Source organism: Argopecten irradians, chromosome 10, assembly GCF_041381155.1.
Source record: "Argopecten irradians isolate NY chromosome 10, Ai_NY, whole genome shotgun sequence".
NCBI classification, from domain to species: domain Eukaryota; kingdom Metazoa; phylum Mollusca; class Bivalvia; order Pectinida; family Pectinidae; genus Argopecten; species Argopecten irradians.
In genome coordinates, this window is record NC_091143.1 from 28,559,432 (window position 1) to 28,578,140 (window position 18,709).

At 34.9% G+C, this 18,709-nt stretch overlaps 1 protein-coding gene across 1 annotated transcript; it reads right to left on the bottom strand.

Moving 5' to 3' along the window:
* Positions 1 to 10,222: 10,222 nt before the first annotated feature.
* LOC138333566 (ADP-dependent glucokinase-like) lies at positions 10,223 to 17,182 on the bottom strand (the record flags this gene model as incomplete). The annotated part of the gene is given in 2 exon segments (XM_069282021.1): positions 10,223 to 16,276; positions 16,766 to 17,182. Coding segments are annotated over 2 exon segments (972 nt in total), but the record flags the coding sequence as incomplete, so codon positions are not given.
* Positions 17,183 to 18,709: the final 1,527 nt, after the last annotated feature.

The following is an 18,709-nucleotide window of genomic DNA, read 5'->3' on the forward strand; positions in this document are numbered from 1 at the left end:
TAGTTTGGAAGAAGAGAAAAGATAAGATCATATTTAGTCGCCTTTTACGACCATGCAATAAGGGCATGTAAAAGCATCAACATCGGTAAAGAGGGTGTACAAACACTACTAAATGATTTAAATTCTTCCAGTTCCTAACAACTCCTAACAGAAATGTCATCAGAAATCGCTCACATTTTGGCCCTGCTTCTCAATCGCTCCTTTACAACCATTTTTTTACTCGTGTATAAAGTAAGTGACACCTCCTGACCGTAATAGGCCATGGGCTAGGAGGGTCCCACATGCAGCCCCCCCCCAAAAAAAAAACTCCGAACCAATATTTTTCTTAACCCTTATGACCCACTGATCACAAATCAAAATGTTAACATTGCATAAGTTGGGATGAACTTCCGGTTATGGCGTCATCAAGATGGCCGCCATCTCGAATTTGACTGAAAAATGCAAAATAGTTATGACACTGATATTTTTCAACTGAAGTAGACAAATGAGGTATCAAAATGACCACAATAGAACAACAAAATACATATCAGGGCCAAATAATCAATATATGTAGTGATTTGTACGGAAGAAATGAAAAAAAATAATATTTTAAGCTCAAAAATGGTGATTGTTCAGCAAATTTTTCATACTTTGCTTGACGCAGCAAAAATGTTTCCCAACAACAAATTATTACTCGTAATCAGTTATTTAAACTCCTATCAATCAGCAAAAACAACAACAACAACAACAACAAAAATATACAGGAATGCAAAAAAGAATTATTGTTATACCCTCAATTGTGTAGATTAGCAGCGCCTCAAAAATAATTATTATAGCACAACGCCTAATGATAGCGTAACAAATGTATCCTAAGCTATTAAAGCTTGTGTTTCCGTTAATATCATTAACAGTTTCCAAAACGTTTGTGTCTTTGAAAATGAGCAGATTCATTGTTTATTTTCTATGCATAGCATAAGCAAAATGAAGGATGGTTACTACAGTGTCACATATGTCTTTCACTGGTTTTCAATGATAACCATTATCATTGCGCGTGCTTTCTCGCCTCACTGCACTATCCACTGAAGAGACTCGGCATATCTGGTAGCTGGCACATGCAGTCCGAATCGGAGTAATCGAGATATCGGTATCCAATTCCTTGAAAGTCAGAGCGTCGTCTTCGATGTCGATGAGCTGATGTGACACTACATTACCAGTGTTGTTCTAGCTTGTCTTCTTTTATGACCCATCCATGGCAAGAGTTCATATCAGGAACAACAGGTTCAGAGATGTGGGATCTCTTTCAGATTCTAACATATCGTACATATATGCTGTTTCAGACTTCTCCGGCATGATGGGAATTACACCAGATCCACATTAATTTGTTCTCCTTAGCGCGCATAGCTCCATAATTCGTATGAAGTACTATTCATCAATTGTGTGGACCCTCGTGCAACCATAAATGGCACAGGTGATATCATCGAGGTCATTAATGAGGCCATAAATGTTAAATGCTTTTCATTGGTCTGACTTTTCCCACTCCCATGAAGGTGCTGGTTTTGTCACATCTGGTGTATGCGTAAAGAGAACATTGAAGACTCTCAAGTAAAAAGTTCTCTACAGTGCTTTCCAGACTTGGCAAAGAGTGAAACTTCACTGCAGACCTTATCTATGACCTCAAAGAATCCACCTGTGCCACCTATGGTTACTGAGGTTCACAAGAATGAGGAATTGTGCTTCATACGAATTAAGGAGAACCAACCCAACCCTCCGCAGAATGTGGATCTGGTGTCTTTTCCATAATGCCGGGGAAGTCTGGAGCATCATATACGGTATGTGAATCTAGGTGAAACAAGGTAGGAAAAAGGAAGAGCTCCAACATCCCTGAATCCGATGTTTCTGATGTTATATCATGGACGGTTGACAAGTTAGAACCACGATGGTAACCCGATAATGTAATGTCACATCAGGTCATCGAGGTCGAAGACGACACTCTGGCGAGAAAGCACGCACAACGAAAATGATTATCATTAAGAACTAGTGAAAGAAATATGTGACACTGTAGTAGTAACCATCTTGTATTTCCTAACTTTATACACAGGAAGTAAATAATGGATGTGCTCATTCTAAAAGACACAACACGTTTCGAAAAGTGTCATTGTATTTGCGGAATTTTAATTTGATACCCTATAGCTATTAGTTGGCGTTTTGCTGTAATAATTCAGTTTGAGAGGCTACTAGTCTACAATATTTCGAACATGAAAATGAATTATTTTGAAGTCCTACTTAGATATTCAGCCAACTTTAAATTCAAATTTGTTAAGATATAAATCGTTAATAGCCAATGTTATATTCAGGAAATTCCAAGACACCAGGAAACTGTAGTGTCAGTGGTTTGGAAAAAAATAACAATCATATGGCGCATCCGGTGATGTTTTGTAACCAAATGATGGTATAACAACAATTCTCTTTTGCATTTCTATATATTTTTGTTGTTGTTGTTGATGTTGTATTAACTGATTGATAAGAGGTCAAATAACTGATTACGAATAATAATTTGTTCGACATTAGTTTTTGTTGTTTTCGTTGCTTAAACTGATAGATAAGTGGTCAAAAAACTTATTAGAAATAATAGTTTGCTGTTGGGAAACATTTTTGCTGCGTCAGGCCAAATATGAAAAATTTGCTGAAAAATCTCCATTTTTGAGGTTAAAATCAGATTTTTTCATTTCCTGCGTAGAAATCACTACATATATTGTATTTTTTGGTCCTGATATGTATTTGTTGATCAAATATGGTCATTTTGATACCTCATTTGTCTACTTCGGTTGAAAAATGTCAATGTTGTGACTATTTTTCAATTTTTAGTCAAATTCGAGATGACGGCCATCTTGATGACGTCATAACCGGAAGTTCATCCCAACTTATGCAATGTTAACATTTTGATTTGTGATCAGTGGGTCATAAGGGTTAAGAAAAATATTGGTTCGGAGGTTTGAGGGGGGGTGCATGTGGGACCCTCCTAGCCCATGGCCTATAATGACATCGTCAGAACATGAAGGATCTTACATGAGTGGCTATTCAAAATGATATTTATCAAACGAGTTTAATAATGGGCTATATCATGCGTTTTACCAGCCATTAGGCGAGTGATATACCAAATTATTTAACAAGTTCAATAAATTTCGTATTTCATAGCCCAGAATGTAAGATTCTATTTTTCACAAAACTGTAATCAAGACATGAGAGAAAAATACTCGTATATGGATATGAAGGATTGGTATCATAAAATCTTTTAAAACATTAAAAATAGGTGAAGATTGACATATACATCTCGTATTTGCAGAGTCAGTATTCTGGAACGCTCGTATCGCACCTTTCCTTGGTACAGAAATTTCGTTTTAGTGATTTGATCTTTTTAGTCTTTTTACTTAAAACGTATGAGACCTGGGCAAGTATACAAAAATAAAACTTCACAAGTTATAAAGTGCATTCGACAAAATTACCTGTAACAATCTGTAGGCCTGACCATCGGGAACATCAAACTAACGATAGACTAGTGCCGGGAAGGACAGTTTGAAGGCTGTTGTTATATGATTTAATGCAATATCCGACATGTTATTGCACCTTGGACATATTACCAAGAACTCCTTTTCGACAAGGTAAGTGTCTATAGACTATATTCAGCATTATGCACCACTACCTTTAAACATCCTATTCTCCTTAAAAATGTACCATCTTCAGATACCACAATAAAATATGTAATAATATCATCCGCCATAAAATATAGTGCCTAAATTGAGAGCCAACATTCTGTTGCAAGATATTTAAATAAATTCACTTGCCAAATAATATCACTGGTAATTTTGTCAGTTTATATCCCCCCAAAAAAAAAAAAAAAAATTAAACTGTAACATCACAAGTTGTTATCATGATTTGCGTTTAGTAAAACTCATGGCAAAATAATTTGACAATTTACATTATTTTGACATCGTTTTGGATGAAAAAGGGAACCCTGTCCTACACCTCTGGTAGATAACGTTAATCTTGCAGAAGTACTGGCCTCTGGGACCGTTTGAATTTTAACGTATTTCAAGGGATGACTCTACTTTCTATAACATCTGGGCCCAGTTTCATGAAAATTCCTTAAATTTAAGGAATTCCTTAACTTGAAATTCTCCATAGGAAAGCATTACAGATTTTAAGGAAGGCTCCTTAACTTAAGATTTTTTCCTTAATTTTTTAAGTTTTGTAATGCTTTTCTATGGGGAAATTTAAGTTAAGGAATTAACTAAATTTAAGGAATGTTCATGAAACTGGGGCCTGGTTCTACTACTGTATTGTTAGGGAAAGACGTTATTAAACCCTACGTACATGCATATCAAACAATCAGCTTTGTTTTCTGTGTTTCTTTTTTATTCGTAATGATTAAGAAAGTGTCGAAATATCAAATCAGTATTCAAACTTTTAGCAACCTCACTTTAAATAGTTAGAGTTATATTCAAACGTTTTCAGGTACCATGTCGGTTACAATCGCTCATCTGAAGAGAAGCTGTACTTTTCTATTTTTCGTGAACATAAACTTATAAATTTTTAAACTAAATTTATAACTTGTAATTTCCCTTCAGTTTGTAGCAAATGTGACCCTACATTGTTCATGTATTATCCATTTCTACAAGAAAATGGTATCAATTTAAAATACAGAATGAAGTTGAATGGGATTGGATAAATGTTTAAGGTATTAATAACATCAAAAAAGAAGCAATTAATAGGCAGTATCTGATTAATTTATTTGTTTTTATTATGTTTTATCAATTTCTGACTAATGGTGTCCGTTATTTTAATCAGTTTCTTCCTAACCTAATTCATATTTCAATATTTTTCAGGTATATTATGTCCGTGGCAATATCGGTCTCCATCATCATATGTATCATATATTATACTTTGGGATCGGAAATAACATCAAATATCCCAGGAATAGTTTCAGCCTATTTGATGACAGCTCCAACACTTATTTTAAAAGTACTCCGGAGTCACTTAATAAGTCTTGAGTAGACTTATTAAGGTACATTTTTACAACCCACCCACTCATTTCCGAACACCAGATGCGTTTCTTAGGTGCAATAGAAACTGTTCATACTCAGTTGGAAAAGTGCCAGATTATTTTGGTAAGGATGCTGTGGTATTTTGGCGTCCCAAACTGGATGATATTCCGGTAAAGAAGAGAAGGGGACAAGTTTGGATTTTATATGACAGAGAGGCAATGGTCTATGATAAAGTTACAACACTTAAAGCTTGGGACAGCCTGTTCAATTGGACACTGGCCTATCGCAGAGACGCGGATATAATTAGTATGTATGGACGCTTTAAAAGAAGTACTAATCAGGATATACACATTCCAAATATGGGTTCAAAATTCCGTCGCTCTTCAAAGTCAAAGAGAAATTTGGCGCCTACGGCATGGTTTGTGTCTCATTGTAACACTCAGAGTAAACGTGAAGATTTCGTCGAAATCCTCAACAAAACTCACTATGTGGATATATACGGTCTGTGCGGCACTCTTATATGTGTGAAGCATGACACCGAATGCTTTGATTTATTAGATAAACAATATAAATTCTACTTGTCTTTTGAAAACTCTCTGTGCATAGACTACATTTCAGAAAAAAAGTTTTAAATTATACAGAGAGAATGTTGATGTCATCCCAATAACTCGTGGTTTTCCTGGCATGTACTCTCTATACCTACCACCAGGGTCGTACATCGATACAAGTCACTTCAACGACATCAGGCAATTGGGCCAGTACCTTAATAAGCTCGGAAGAAACCGTTCTAGATACCTAGAGTATTTCCAATGGAGAAGATACTATCAGTCGTACCCTGACCATAGTTATAACTACTGGTGTACACTGTGTGATCGACTACACAACGTTAACACAAAGTACCAACGGATCTACAGTGATATCTACCGATGGTTGTTCGGCTCCTCAAACCTCACAACGATAACAAAGCCAAGTGATATATTCTAGAGACTGATCCAAAAATAGTTTTCTAGCAGTGACTGGCGCATGTCTTTGGTCAGACTGGTTGGTTATTTTTAGTTAAATCGTGTAAAGATTAATACAAATATCTCAAAAGTGTCAAGACCTATTCACAAGCAGTTTATGAATTTACGTTTAATCGTGTAATAGCGGACCACTTCTGATACAAAACATAAATTGAGAAAGAAATAGTACTCCATGTTTAGCAGAGTGGATATCAATGTGATATTTTAGTTAACATTGGTAATGAAACAATTGACCATGTACATAATATTTATCTCAGTGGGGCATTATCTAACAGGGAAACGTCTATGGGGATGAAATAATGCTCTATCTCCAACAGAGCATTAATAAAATGATTTTTTACACAATAATTGATGTTTAATTGTGTATAAATGTATATTAACAGAGCATTAATAAAATGATTTTTTTACACAATAATTGATGTTTAATTAATTTGTTTTACTTTTGTTGTCTGCGCAATCAATAACTCATTTTTGCAGGTGTGTTTCCATCTAAACATACGTAACGCATAAAATATTACATATTTTACAGTACATAAATCCTATGCTATAATTAAAGATGCTCCACCGCTGACAAATGGTATTTTTTTCACTATTAAAAACAGGAACAGACGATTAAGTATTTTTCTTCAGTTACAAAAGTTACTTATTTTACACCATTACCACCATTGAAAAGTTTGAGCTTCTAATTTTACTTCAAGTAAAAAATATGAAAAATAATTAATTGCATCCCGAAAAAAATCCGTGTCACTATATCCTATATGGAAGGAAGTACTGATTGCGCATGCACCCAAGGCGAAATAAATTATTTTATATTATTTTTTGTGTTAATTAGACATATATATACGTGATCAAACACCAATTATTGTTCAACTAATGAATATCATTTATGCTTTGTCGGCGGTGGAGCATCTTTAATGTTTCTAAGGCATCAACCATGCTTGTCTCATTTGAATGATTTCCACAACTTAATTCATCAAACCTGGTGGCTTTCGATTGAGTACTGAAGAATAGCATGTCAAAATTTTCGCCCGGTTAGCTTTATATAATATAGTATAATTGTGTTCGTTTTGGTTCATAGCTACAAACATAAACACTAACGTTTTGGCCGTGAATGTAAATATCACTTTTACTTTCATTCCATTATGTACCCGACACATGTGTCGCGCCTACTATCATATCTTACTGACGTTGATGGTATACATCTCAACTACATATATCTTCACATGGGAATACTTATACTAGACATTCGGATATAGCTCAGCGAATTCGACTGTATCGCACTCTTCTTCAGATTATGTACTTCTGAAAGTGGTCAGTCCAGTGTTAAGGGTAGATATAAAATTTGAAATCTAATACAGTTCCAGAATAATTGGCCCTGCGGATAGGGCGTACGAATAGTACCTGCTGCCCCTATTGCATGATAGTAAAAGGCGACTAGATTTAGGATAATATCTTTTTTTCTTCCTAACTTACAAAAATGTACTTTCTTCTTTCTAATGTTTCCCTTGACACCACCTCAATTTTGGCTTTTGGTTGAACGCCCGACCCTGTGAGGTAGCCTCTGGATTCTGTCCCCTGACCATGACACACCAAAGTCTTTTAAAGTGATAGTTTCAGTGTTGATTTTCTTTAGGATTACATTGTGTTGTATTGCACAGTGGCAGAGTCAGTTCTTGGTATGGACGAGTTGTCATATGCCTCTGATGTCACTGTTATTGCATCCTTCATGTGTCGAGTTTTCTTCTTCTTTCAATCAAATCTTTTAATGGTTGTGCACTCTCCTTGTTACAATCCTTCTCGGAGAACTGCGACACTGTACATCGTCATCGAATCAAACTGTCGGGACGACAAGACCTCGATATCTGGATATCTGAAGTCTGTTCTAGGACCAGCGAATTACTACACTTCTTCGCAAACACACCATTGATATTTGTTATTCTCATTTAGGCATATTTTTCTTTTAAGAACATCAGTGGCTGGATGAACTAAAACTTCTTGAGCTGAAAGAGGAAAGGGTTTGTATTGTCTTGCCAACCAAGAAATCGTTCATTTGCATATACGTAGGTGTGTAGTGTTTCGGGTATATGTGTTATTTCACACTCATACCTCTCCGTACATGAAACATCGCATTTATAACAGACAATCATGCATGTTCTTGTGTTTCTAGACTAAAGGTGTAGATAGTATCGTGATGCGTGGCTCCTTGGTGTACTAGTCGTTTGCTGCATACCACCTTATTCGTTCTCGAAATAGGTAAGATATACATAGCATGCATGTTATCGAGGGCAGTCGAGTAACGACATAAGTTTGAAGCTTTTAATCTATTGTAACAGTAATGCTGACGGTAAAAAACCTATTTAATAGCGTTGGTCGGTTGACTAGATTTAAGAACGGATTTCCATGTATGCAGTGTTTTAAGTACGTATGTGCTTTGAGAGACTGCAGTGTATTAAGTACGCATGTGCTTTGACAGACTGCAGTGTATTAAGTACGTATGTGCTTTGAAAGACTGCAGTGTATTAAGTACGTATGTGCTTTGAGAGACTGCAGTGTAGTAAGTACGTATGTGCTTTGAGAGACTGCAGTGTATTAAGTGCGTATGTGCTTTGAGAGACTGCAGTGTATTAAGTACGTATGTGCTTTGAAAGATTGCGGTGTATTTAGTACGTATGTGCTTTGACAGACTGCAGTGTATTAAGTACGTATGTGCTTTGAGAGACTGCAGTGTATCAAGTACGTATGTGATTGGAGAAACTGCAGTGTATTTAGTACGTATGTGCTTTGACAGACTGCAGTGTATATTACGTATGTGCTTTGACAGACTGCAGTGTATTTAGAACGTATGTGCTTTGAGAGACTGCATTTTATTAAGTACGTATGTGCTTTGAGAGTCTGCAGTGTATCAAGTACGTACGTGCTTTGAGTGACTGCAGTGTATCAAGTACGTATGTGCTTTGAGAGACTGCAGTGTATTAAGCACGTATGTGATTGGAGAAACTGCAGTGTATTTAGTACGTATGTGCTTTGACAGACTGCAGTGTATTAAGTACGTATGTGCTTTGACAGACTGCAATGTATATTACGTATGTGCTTTGAAAGACTGCAGTGTATTAAGTACGTATGTGCTTTGAGAGACTGCAGTGTATATTACGTATGTGCTTTGACAGACTGCAGTGTATTAAGTACGTATGTGCTTTGAGAGACTGCAGTGTATTAAGTACGTATGTGCTTTGAGAGACTGCAGTTTAATAAGTACGTATGTGCTTTGACAGACTGCAGTGTATTAAGTACATATGTGCTTTGACAGACTGCAGTGTATTTAGTACGTATGTGATTTGAGAGACTGCAATGTGTTAAGTACGTATGTGCTTTGAGAGACTGCAGTGTATTAAGTACGTATGTGCTTTGAGAGACTGCAGTATGTGCGTGTTGTGATTCTTTGTAATTTCCTAGGGCAAATTTTCAATTTGTTTATATCCAAAATTATGGAAAGTATATAAATGCGGTTAGATACTCGTGAACTTGCCATTACAAGAAACCATTTTCTTTCGATTGATTATCGATATTTGCGAACAAGGTACATGTTTATTTCCGCGAAGTAATATCTTCCACAATTTATACACAATTTAATTGAAAGATTTACCATTCAAGTTTAAATCAGCGAACCTTCATCTCCGCAAAAATGCTTTGAAACGGAAATTGCGAAATTTAGTAACCACAAAGGAAAGTTAGTTAGCAGTAGCTATGTAGTCTTCTGATAATTTACAATCAGCGTTTGGAAAAGGATAATCCAATTAAATGAAGTTTATGCTGTTTTATCACACATATAGGAAGTCTGGTTAACTTGCGAGTTGGGGACGATATCGCGTATTATTGGTGTCACCTGTACCAAATGCCTGCAGTCGCACAAGACGTCGGCAGTCATGGCAGTAACATCAGTATAAGAAGGTGAGTTTTTAAACCCATTTTATATCGATTTCATCCCGAAAAACATCGCTTGATTCGTTAAACAAGACTTTCTCAGACGAACAGCTTATTCATACTTTATATGCGTGAAAATTGAATTTACTTTTTTAGTTTTGTTGATAACAATTGCCAATAGGAAATAGCACACGCTTTGATGCATAACGGACGTAAATGCTGCTGGACCATTGACAAAGTTACAACAAAGGCTTCTAGTATTGTTATTTTTTTTAATTCATTTCATTAACAAATTCCAGTATATTTTCCACTGAAGACTCCAATACTATATGGCATAAGATAACATAGGATTAATGTAAAGATGCAACACAAAAATATCCCTCAAACTCAACAAAAACACAAAAATATTTCAATGCGAAAAATACATAATTGGAGAAGACAAAGGAAATAAAATGTTTTAATCACCATACTGATATACTAGTTAGTACTTACATGTTAGTTTTATTTTATATTTTCAATAATTTAATTGCATAGTCATGCATTTAATTATGCATAAGCAAATGTATTGAAGACAATAAAAAGATAGAACACCTCAAATATGTTGCAAATTTGTTAAAAAACAAGTTGGTTAATAATTTTTAATAACATTTTTAAATCATGGTAGTAAAATGGTTGTAGAATTTGATTTTTTTTTTTACTTTTCTTATTGCTTGTCAACAAGCTGATTCAATGACACCTGTGTCTGTTCCTGCAAATGAGACTTTTTTTTAATAAAGTGATAGAGCTAATGACTTTTTGAATTACTACTGGATCATCATATTACCTCCCTTGCGTGTAGTATCCATTGTGATATCGTTATTTTATGTGCGTAGTATGCATTGTAGGTAGCAATGCACAGAAGATTAGTAAAATTCAGTAAAATAAGAATACATGCAGTCATTCAGAAATATTTTATATGATAACTGCACAGCTAATAATTTACCCAAAACTTGTACACGTGTACTAAATGATAAATGAAATCCTCTTGTGATAAAACGCTAAAACAATAAATCCCAATGAACAGAAAAGTAACACAAAATATCCGTGTTTGAATACACCATTAAACTAGACCAATACACCATTGCATCGAACAGTAATATTTAACATACTTTATCACAATTCTGTTAACTCATTTCATAATGGACTGGACTTTGATTTCGAAGAGCCTCAATGTGTTTTCAGAAGTGAAGGAGCCTACAGTAACTATGAAGATAAAATAGCTTCTAGTATCTGCCAATCTAACTTTATGTTTCTGGTTTAATATAATGTTTAAATAGTAGAACAGTTTCTTGTACAACAATCTGATTAATATCAGCTGTTACAGTTCTGTCTAGTACATGCTAATGCCTTGTCGTTTGGTGTTGTATATATGGTATGGAAGAAGTCATGTACATGTAACAGCTTACCGTATTTTCCGGAGAATAAGTCACGACATTTCCCCCCTGAAAATCGGGAATGCGACCTATACACAAGTGCGACTTGGACGAAAACCCAAATCAGACGGTCATTTAGTCAGAGCTGTTCCTAACTCGACTAATAACAAGACTATTAAGAATGACAGCATAATTCCATACCCACTTAATCTTTGAACACTAATAAGATAATCTATGCCAACAGAGAACACTTCCTTTAGTTACCGAGACAAAGCCTTGTAATAGGCGGAGTCATGTGGGCAGTAAACTAGTAAAAATATAATAAGATACTTCACATGATGTGGTGTTAGATATAATATATCATTTGTTACCATGGAAGCGTCGTCAAACAATCCTAGGAATTCCCATGATTAAAGCACATCTAAATAAAGGAAAATTGCACTGTTTACGATAAAATAGCAACATCTCACTTCAATAACATATACATAAACAATGAATTGGAACATCAAATAGGAAAAATTATTCAATCGATTAACAATGTTGCAAGTGATTGTATCAACTGATATGGTCATATACATGTAATATATAACTTGCATTATAATAATAATATATCATCTTCATGGTCATACTCAGTCAATAACATTTAGGAGAGGACTTGTATAGATTTAGCCTGTTACCCAATCCTATTGACTTATTTTTCCAAAAAAATTGGTTGAAATGAAATACAATAACATGAACCCAAATGTAGTTCTGCGCTATAAGTAGCAACATATAGACACGTATTCATCGTTGTAGACCATAGACTTACATAATTACACAACATAAACGTATGCCTTATATCATATACTGTGTATATCCATATTGCGAAAGATTTAACCTGTAGGTTTGAAAACAAAAATGTCAATTATAAGAGTAAAACAGAAAAGGGATACTGATTAAAAATCCAAACACTAGCATGTATGTAATATCATAAAGTTACATGTATAAATTTTAAGCAATCATTGAATCCGAGATTCCCTTTCCTTATTTTGTCTGCCACGTCGAAGCTACATATACACAAACCCAATTAAATCAGGCATTATGTACATTTCTATTATGCCAATCTTTGTAAGCTTATGTTTGATTACAGTTTTGGTTGATAACAAAATTACAGGTCTGGTTAGGAAGCAAAAAGAAAAAAAACAACAAGATAAATAAATCAATAATAAACACTTTTTTTAAAAATTTGAACCAAAAATTGTTGACATTTACTAAATTCCTTTATGCAGTTTGAAATTGGTCTCAAAAATGTCAAAAATAAAAAAGAACAATTTGCAAAAATCTGTGAAAATCAAGCTGAGGTAGATGCTTATATATTTGATGGTCCCATAACAGCTACTGTTTAGTGTATATAAACACTAAGGCTAAGTCATCTTTTGAAATGCTACTGCATCATATTGTCAAAGATTTCTCCAATCTATATCATCTAAATGAAAACTAAAATAGTAAATTTAAATGATATCCTTAATGAACAACTTTACGTTTTGCACCTTTTCGATGTAAATTAAACTATTGTCCAGAAGAAACCAATTCTTGCATATGTATAAGTAAGCATTGTAGAATAGATGCATAGATCGTGTGCAAAATCTCAACAAAAAGTGTAAATTCTATGCTTGGTTGCACTGTTAAATCTAAATAATACATTTTTAAAACATGAGACAAAAATGAAGCATAACAGGAAAACTATATAACTAGCAGTAGCACTATGGTGATTTGGTGTACATGTAAGTCTATCGTATTTCAATTACCGGTAACCTCAAATCAGCTTCCATTGTCATATCCATGGCTGAATTAAAATACAGCAAAATAGGGAAAAAATACAGTGCGAGTCTTTCATTCCAATGCTTAGTTGTTGATACATGATATATATATATTTAGATATATGCAACAAAGGATTTACGTCCTTGATGCAACATAACGAACAGGAATAAACTGACAGTACATTGCACATGAATGTAAACAATACATTACTCTTGAATGTTAAATGTAAACAATATTCTAGTATAATTGTTCACTGTTACCTTCTGTAAATCAACTGCCTTTCGAAGCTACTAATTTCGTGATTTTTTATACTGTATTTATGGTGATTAAGTTTTATTTCTCGCAGATTTCAAAAATAAAACTAAAATGCCTTTCAAAATCATAGTGGCACAAATTAATTCGTGGAGATAATTTTTTGCCAATTTATCTTGATCGTGAAATTCGCGGAAATAAATCGCACGCGCAAAAAGTTTTTTTACAGTATATTATTGACAGCTGTCTCTAAAATCCAACAAAAAACATGTAAATAATGTAAACATGTTTAGCACTATGGTTAATTTACACAAATGATTGCCATAGCAACAATATACAGATTTCTGTAGCACAATCGTGTTTTACCACAATATTTTAAGAATAAAATGTAAAATTACATCACTGTTAAAACTTGAACATTTACTGTATTTTTGTGGAGGCAGATCGAATAAAAAATCACATAATCGATTGTATTACATCAATGATTATCACCAAACAATAATAAACTGCGATTGATTGTAGTGTGGTTTGTCAAATAAAGCAAGAGTGGAGCACAATAATGGTAAATCAACAAAAGTATCGGTACCTCTCCTTACACTTTGTCAGGAGTATTTGGTACTTTCATTCAACTTTCAAAGTTACATCATACATGTACATATTCTTTGTCGGATGAATTTGGGATTTTCATTTATGTTTCCAATACACTTTTTCAGATGCATTTAGTATTTTCATTCATGTTTCCCGTACACTTTTTCAGATGCATTTTGTATTTTCATTCATGTTTCCCATGCATTTTTTCAGATGCGTTTCATATTTTCATTCATGTTTCACATGCACTTTTTCAGATGCATTTCGTATTTTCATTCATGTTTCACATACACTTTTTCATATCCATTTAGCATTTTCATTCATGTTTCCCATACATTTTTTCAGATGCATTTAGTATTTGCATTATTCATGTTTCCAATACACAATTTCAGATGCATTTCGTATTTTCATTCATGTTTCACATACACTTTTTCAGATGCGTTTAGTATTTTCATTCGTGTTTCCAATGTACACTTACATCAAACACGTATATAATCAGGTGCATTTAGTATTTTCAATGATCACTTGCATCATACATGTACATAAACTTTGTCAGCTTCATTTAGTAATTGCATCATACAATTCATTCAAATTAACACTAACGTCATACATGTACACTGTACATATCAAAAGAGATAAGTTATTGTATTATATTATACGAGATCATATCCACTAAATATGACACCAAAACTTTAAACCATTCTATAATGAGGGTCAAATAAAACGTTGGTGGAAAAGATCAAATCATTATCCCTTATTTTAAAGTGAATAGTCGGGTAAAGAAAACTAGTCTAAATGCGTTCATTGGCCTTCCAAAAGTTCTCACATATTAATACGACGGTCAAGTTCTGCTTAGTTTCCCAGTTCTGACCATTAAAGTAAAGAAAAGTTGAAAGCATTGAAAGCGAGGCTGCGTGGAAATGTAACCACGCACATAGTGAGCCGGGAGGACGTTTTAGAATTTCCTTACTTTAAATTAATTTCTTCGTACGCAGACAGATTTTGACAAGAGATTTTATTTTTCCATTTCATAAGAAATTATACTGGATACATTCACACCATTTTTACCGACTGTAGCCATCCTTGCCCGACTGTTCACTTTAAATAAGCTTGAAGTCCAGTCACCTAGCAAGATTAGATTTTCATATAAAAAGAAAGGATTTTCTTCTTTAATTGTAATAGAACACTGTCACCCTATCTTCAGGGTGTATTTCACTTCTTATTAATTTGATTTGCCTTTTATCAATTTTGTGAAAATTACATCAATGATATCAGAATGTTTAAGAACTGAATTTCTATATTTGATAAGGTCTCTACGTATCAAATTGGTTTTTTTTTTTTTACAGTGTACAGGTATATGTTTTTTTTGTGAAGTCATTTTTTAAACTTTTGCTGATGTTCAAGTCTTTTTATCCAGTCATTTTTTTAACTAAATATGATCAAATTCTGCTGTGTTCAGTGAGGCATAAACTCATTTTTCTTTGAACAAACACAGTTAAAACTTCAAAATTCAAAAAAGACCTTTTGTTTCTTTGGCTACAGGTAATAAATAACTATCAGTCAATGTTTTTTTAGACATGGCTTTTTCATGTACATCGTACTCTGTCACAAATGTAATGTAATACTTGCAATATTGATCTTATCAATTGACAAAACAAGTGACATTACCCTACAAACAAGCATCCTCTAACCCATAAGATAATCATCATTTTGATGTAAGCATATATTGAGAAAACATAAGGCCTGTCCCTGATATAGAATCTCCTAAACCCACTGTTTTCTGTGGATCTTTACACACCAATACAGGACTTAGTGAAAACTCAAATTCTCCAATCTCCCATGAAATTACAGGATTATTGGGATCAAGCTCTCTCTCAATATCATCAGAAAAAGCTTTAAAGGAGGATGGAAATTTTAAATCTACAATTGAAGAATTTAATTTTTGGACATCACATGCTTGTTTTCCAGCCATCCTCGATCCGGCAGCTACAGCTATAGCCGAGTTTGACCAAGCTCCTTTAAGATTTCCGATGATATGATATGAAAGGCAGTGGAAGTGGACACGGGTCAGTCTAGACTCTGGGTTACTAGATGACTGACCGTAGTTCTGAAGTAACCATATGACCATGTCCCCAGCCTTGTTGATCTCAGGTGGACCAGACTGATGATGAAAGTCAGAGTTGTGTGGTCCGTTACCAGCCAGTGAGGCAAAAGTGAGCTCTTGTTCATTTAACCCCAGGGATGACACTTTGGATACAACCTGAAAAAAATTGAAATTATATGATATAGTTTACAAAACTAAAGACCTGTTGATGAGGAGATCTTTTATCCCCCTGAAGTACATTTACATGGCTGAGTCAACATGTTCAATATAGCAATCTAATAGAAGCCAGCAACCAACAAAATTCATATCATTCACAGCAAATTTCATCAATATTTGTCAACAATACAAATACCATAGCCTTACATCCCATATCCACCTATTTTATCAAAATATTTTGCTATTCAAAATTATTATTAACTCATAATATTTGACACATACATCAACTAATGTGTGCAAATGTAAACATGTACAAATTAATGCAATTGATTTCATTAATAGTTACGTTCTTGCTTAAGAATTATTTTTCAGAATAATACATAACATACAGCACTGAGCAGTTTAATATTCACAAAATATATAATGTTAAGACTTCGATAAAAGAAAAGATATTTCTATTATTTCTGTTAAAAAGAAATAAATACAGACCTTTGTTAGAATCTCCCTGACGAAATCTGCATTTGCCATGCTGGCCAGCTCTAAATGGACTGGTAGAGACCTTGGGAAGTTATTTAAACCATTACAGAGAGCTTGTATTCGTTTAATGAAGAAATCTTTTGACTGTCCTTCTAAGATATGAAGTCCCGACATCAGAACTAGGTCAGTATTTTGGACATCTAGAGATTCAAAGAAAGTTTCTAGCATAGTTGCTTGTGAGTTGGATTCATCATAACTTGTGATAAAGCGGTTAGCGACAGGACTACGTAAATCTCCCCATGTCTCTCCAACACCATATTCCATTATAAGATGGACTTCATCTGTGGAAATGCGGCTTTTTGTTGGAATGTTTAAGGAAGTTGGAAGCATCTCTAATAGCTTTGGTCCAACTGGTCCAATAAAATTTATCTGTAATTGAAATACATAATAAAATAGGTATAAGAGTGACCATTATTGAAATAAGACAATCTTGGTGTCCATCATTGAATCTCTAGAATAAAAGTAAAGGATAGATTATCTTGTTTTTCTTCCCCTCTTATGTAGCGATTTTTCATGGTATTTTGCAAAAAAGGTTTTGCCAAGAATTGAGAACTTTTAATCGCGAAAAGAGCTGTTTTAGGGAAAAGTTACCCATTACTGAACATGGCTGTTATACGTTATTAAATATTGTATAACTGTGTTATTTGATGCAACATACTGTTTTTACATGGACCTGTATATATTGCATCAACAAAAATAATTTTTTATCAGGACAGTTTTTTCCCCTCAGCAATTCGATTTGGGAATTTTTCATTGTATTTGGGAAAAATATAGGTGGGTTTGGCATTGGGGATCGTTTACCAACCTCAGATATTAACCTCTAAGTCCCCTATTGGGCCCCACCCCTCTCTGCCCCAGGGGGTCAGAGCCAATGGTTCTGTTCTCCTTCCCCAAGGATGTTTATGGCCAAAATTTGGTCACAATCCAAGCAAAACTCTAGACAAGTAGCGATTTATAGGATTTACCTTTATTTCCCTATTGGGCCACATGCCCCCGGGGGGCCAGAGCCAAAATAGTTCTGTTCCCCTTCCCCCAAGGATGTTTGTTGCCAAATTTGGTTACATTCCATGCAGAAATCTATGACTAGTAGCGATTTAAAGGATTTACATCTATTTCCTCTATTGGGCCCCACCTCTCCTGCCCCCAGGGTAACAGAGCAAAAAATTTATACAAGTTCTGTTCCCCTTCCCCAAAGGATGTTTGTGGCCAAATTTAGTTACAATCCATGCAGAACTCTAGGACAAGTAGCGATTAATAGAATTTACCTCTATTTCCCCTATTGGGCCCTGCCCCTCCTGCCTCCGGGGGACCAGAGGCAAAATTTATACAAGTTCTGATCCCCTTCCCCCAAGGATGTTTGTGGCCAAATATTGGTTACATTCCATTCAGAATCTCTATGACTAGTAGCAATTTAAAGAATTTACCTCTATTTCCCCTATTGGGCCCCGCCCCTCCTGGCCCCGGGGTGTCAGAGCCAAAATTTATACAAGTTCTGTTCCCCTTCCCCCAAGGATGTTTGTGGCTAATTTTGGTTACAATCTATGCAGAACTCTAGGACAAGTAGCGATTTAGTGAATTTACCACTATTTTCCCTATTGGGCCCCGCCCCTCCTGCCCCCAGGGGGTCAGAGCCAAAATTTATACAAGTTCTGTTCCCCCTCCCCCCAAGAATGTTTGTGGCTAATTTTGGTTACAATCCATGCAGAACTCTAGGACTAGTAGCGATTTAAAGAATTAACCTCTATTTCCTCTATTGGGCCCCGCCCATCCTGCCCCCGGGGGTCAGAGCCAAAATTTATACAAGTTCTGTTCCCCCTCCCCCAAGGATGTTTGTGGCCAAATTTGGATACATTCCATGCAGAACTCTAGGACAAGTAGCGATTTAAAGGATTTACC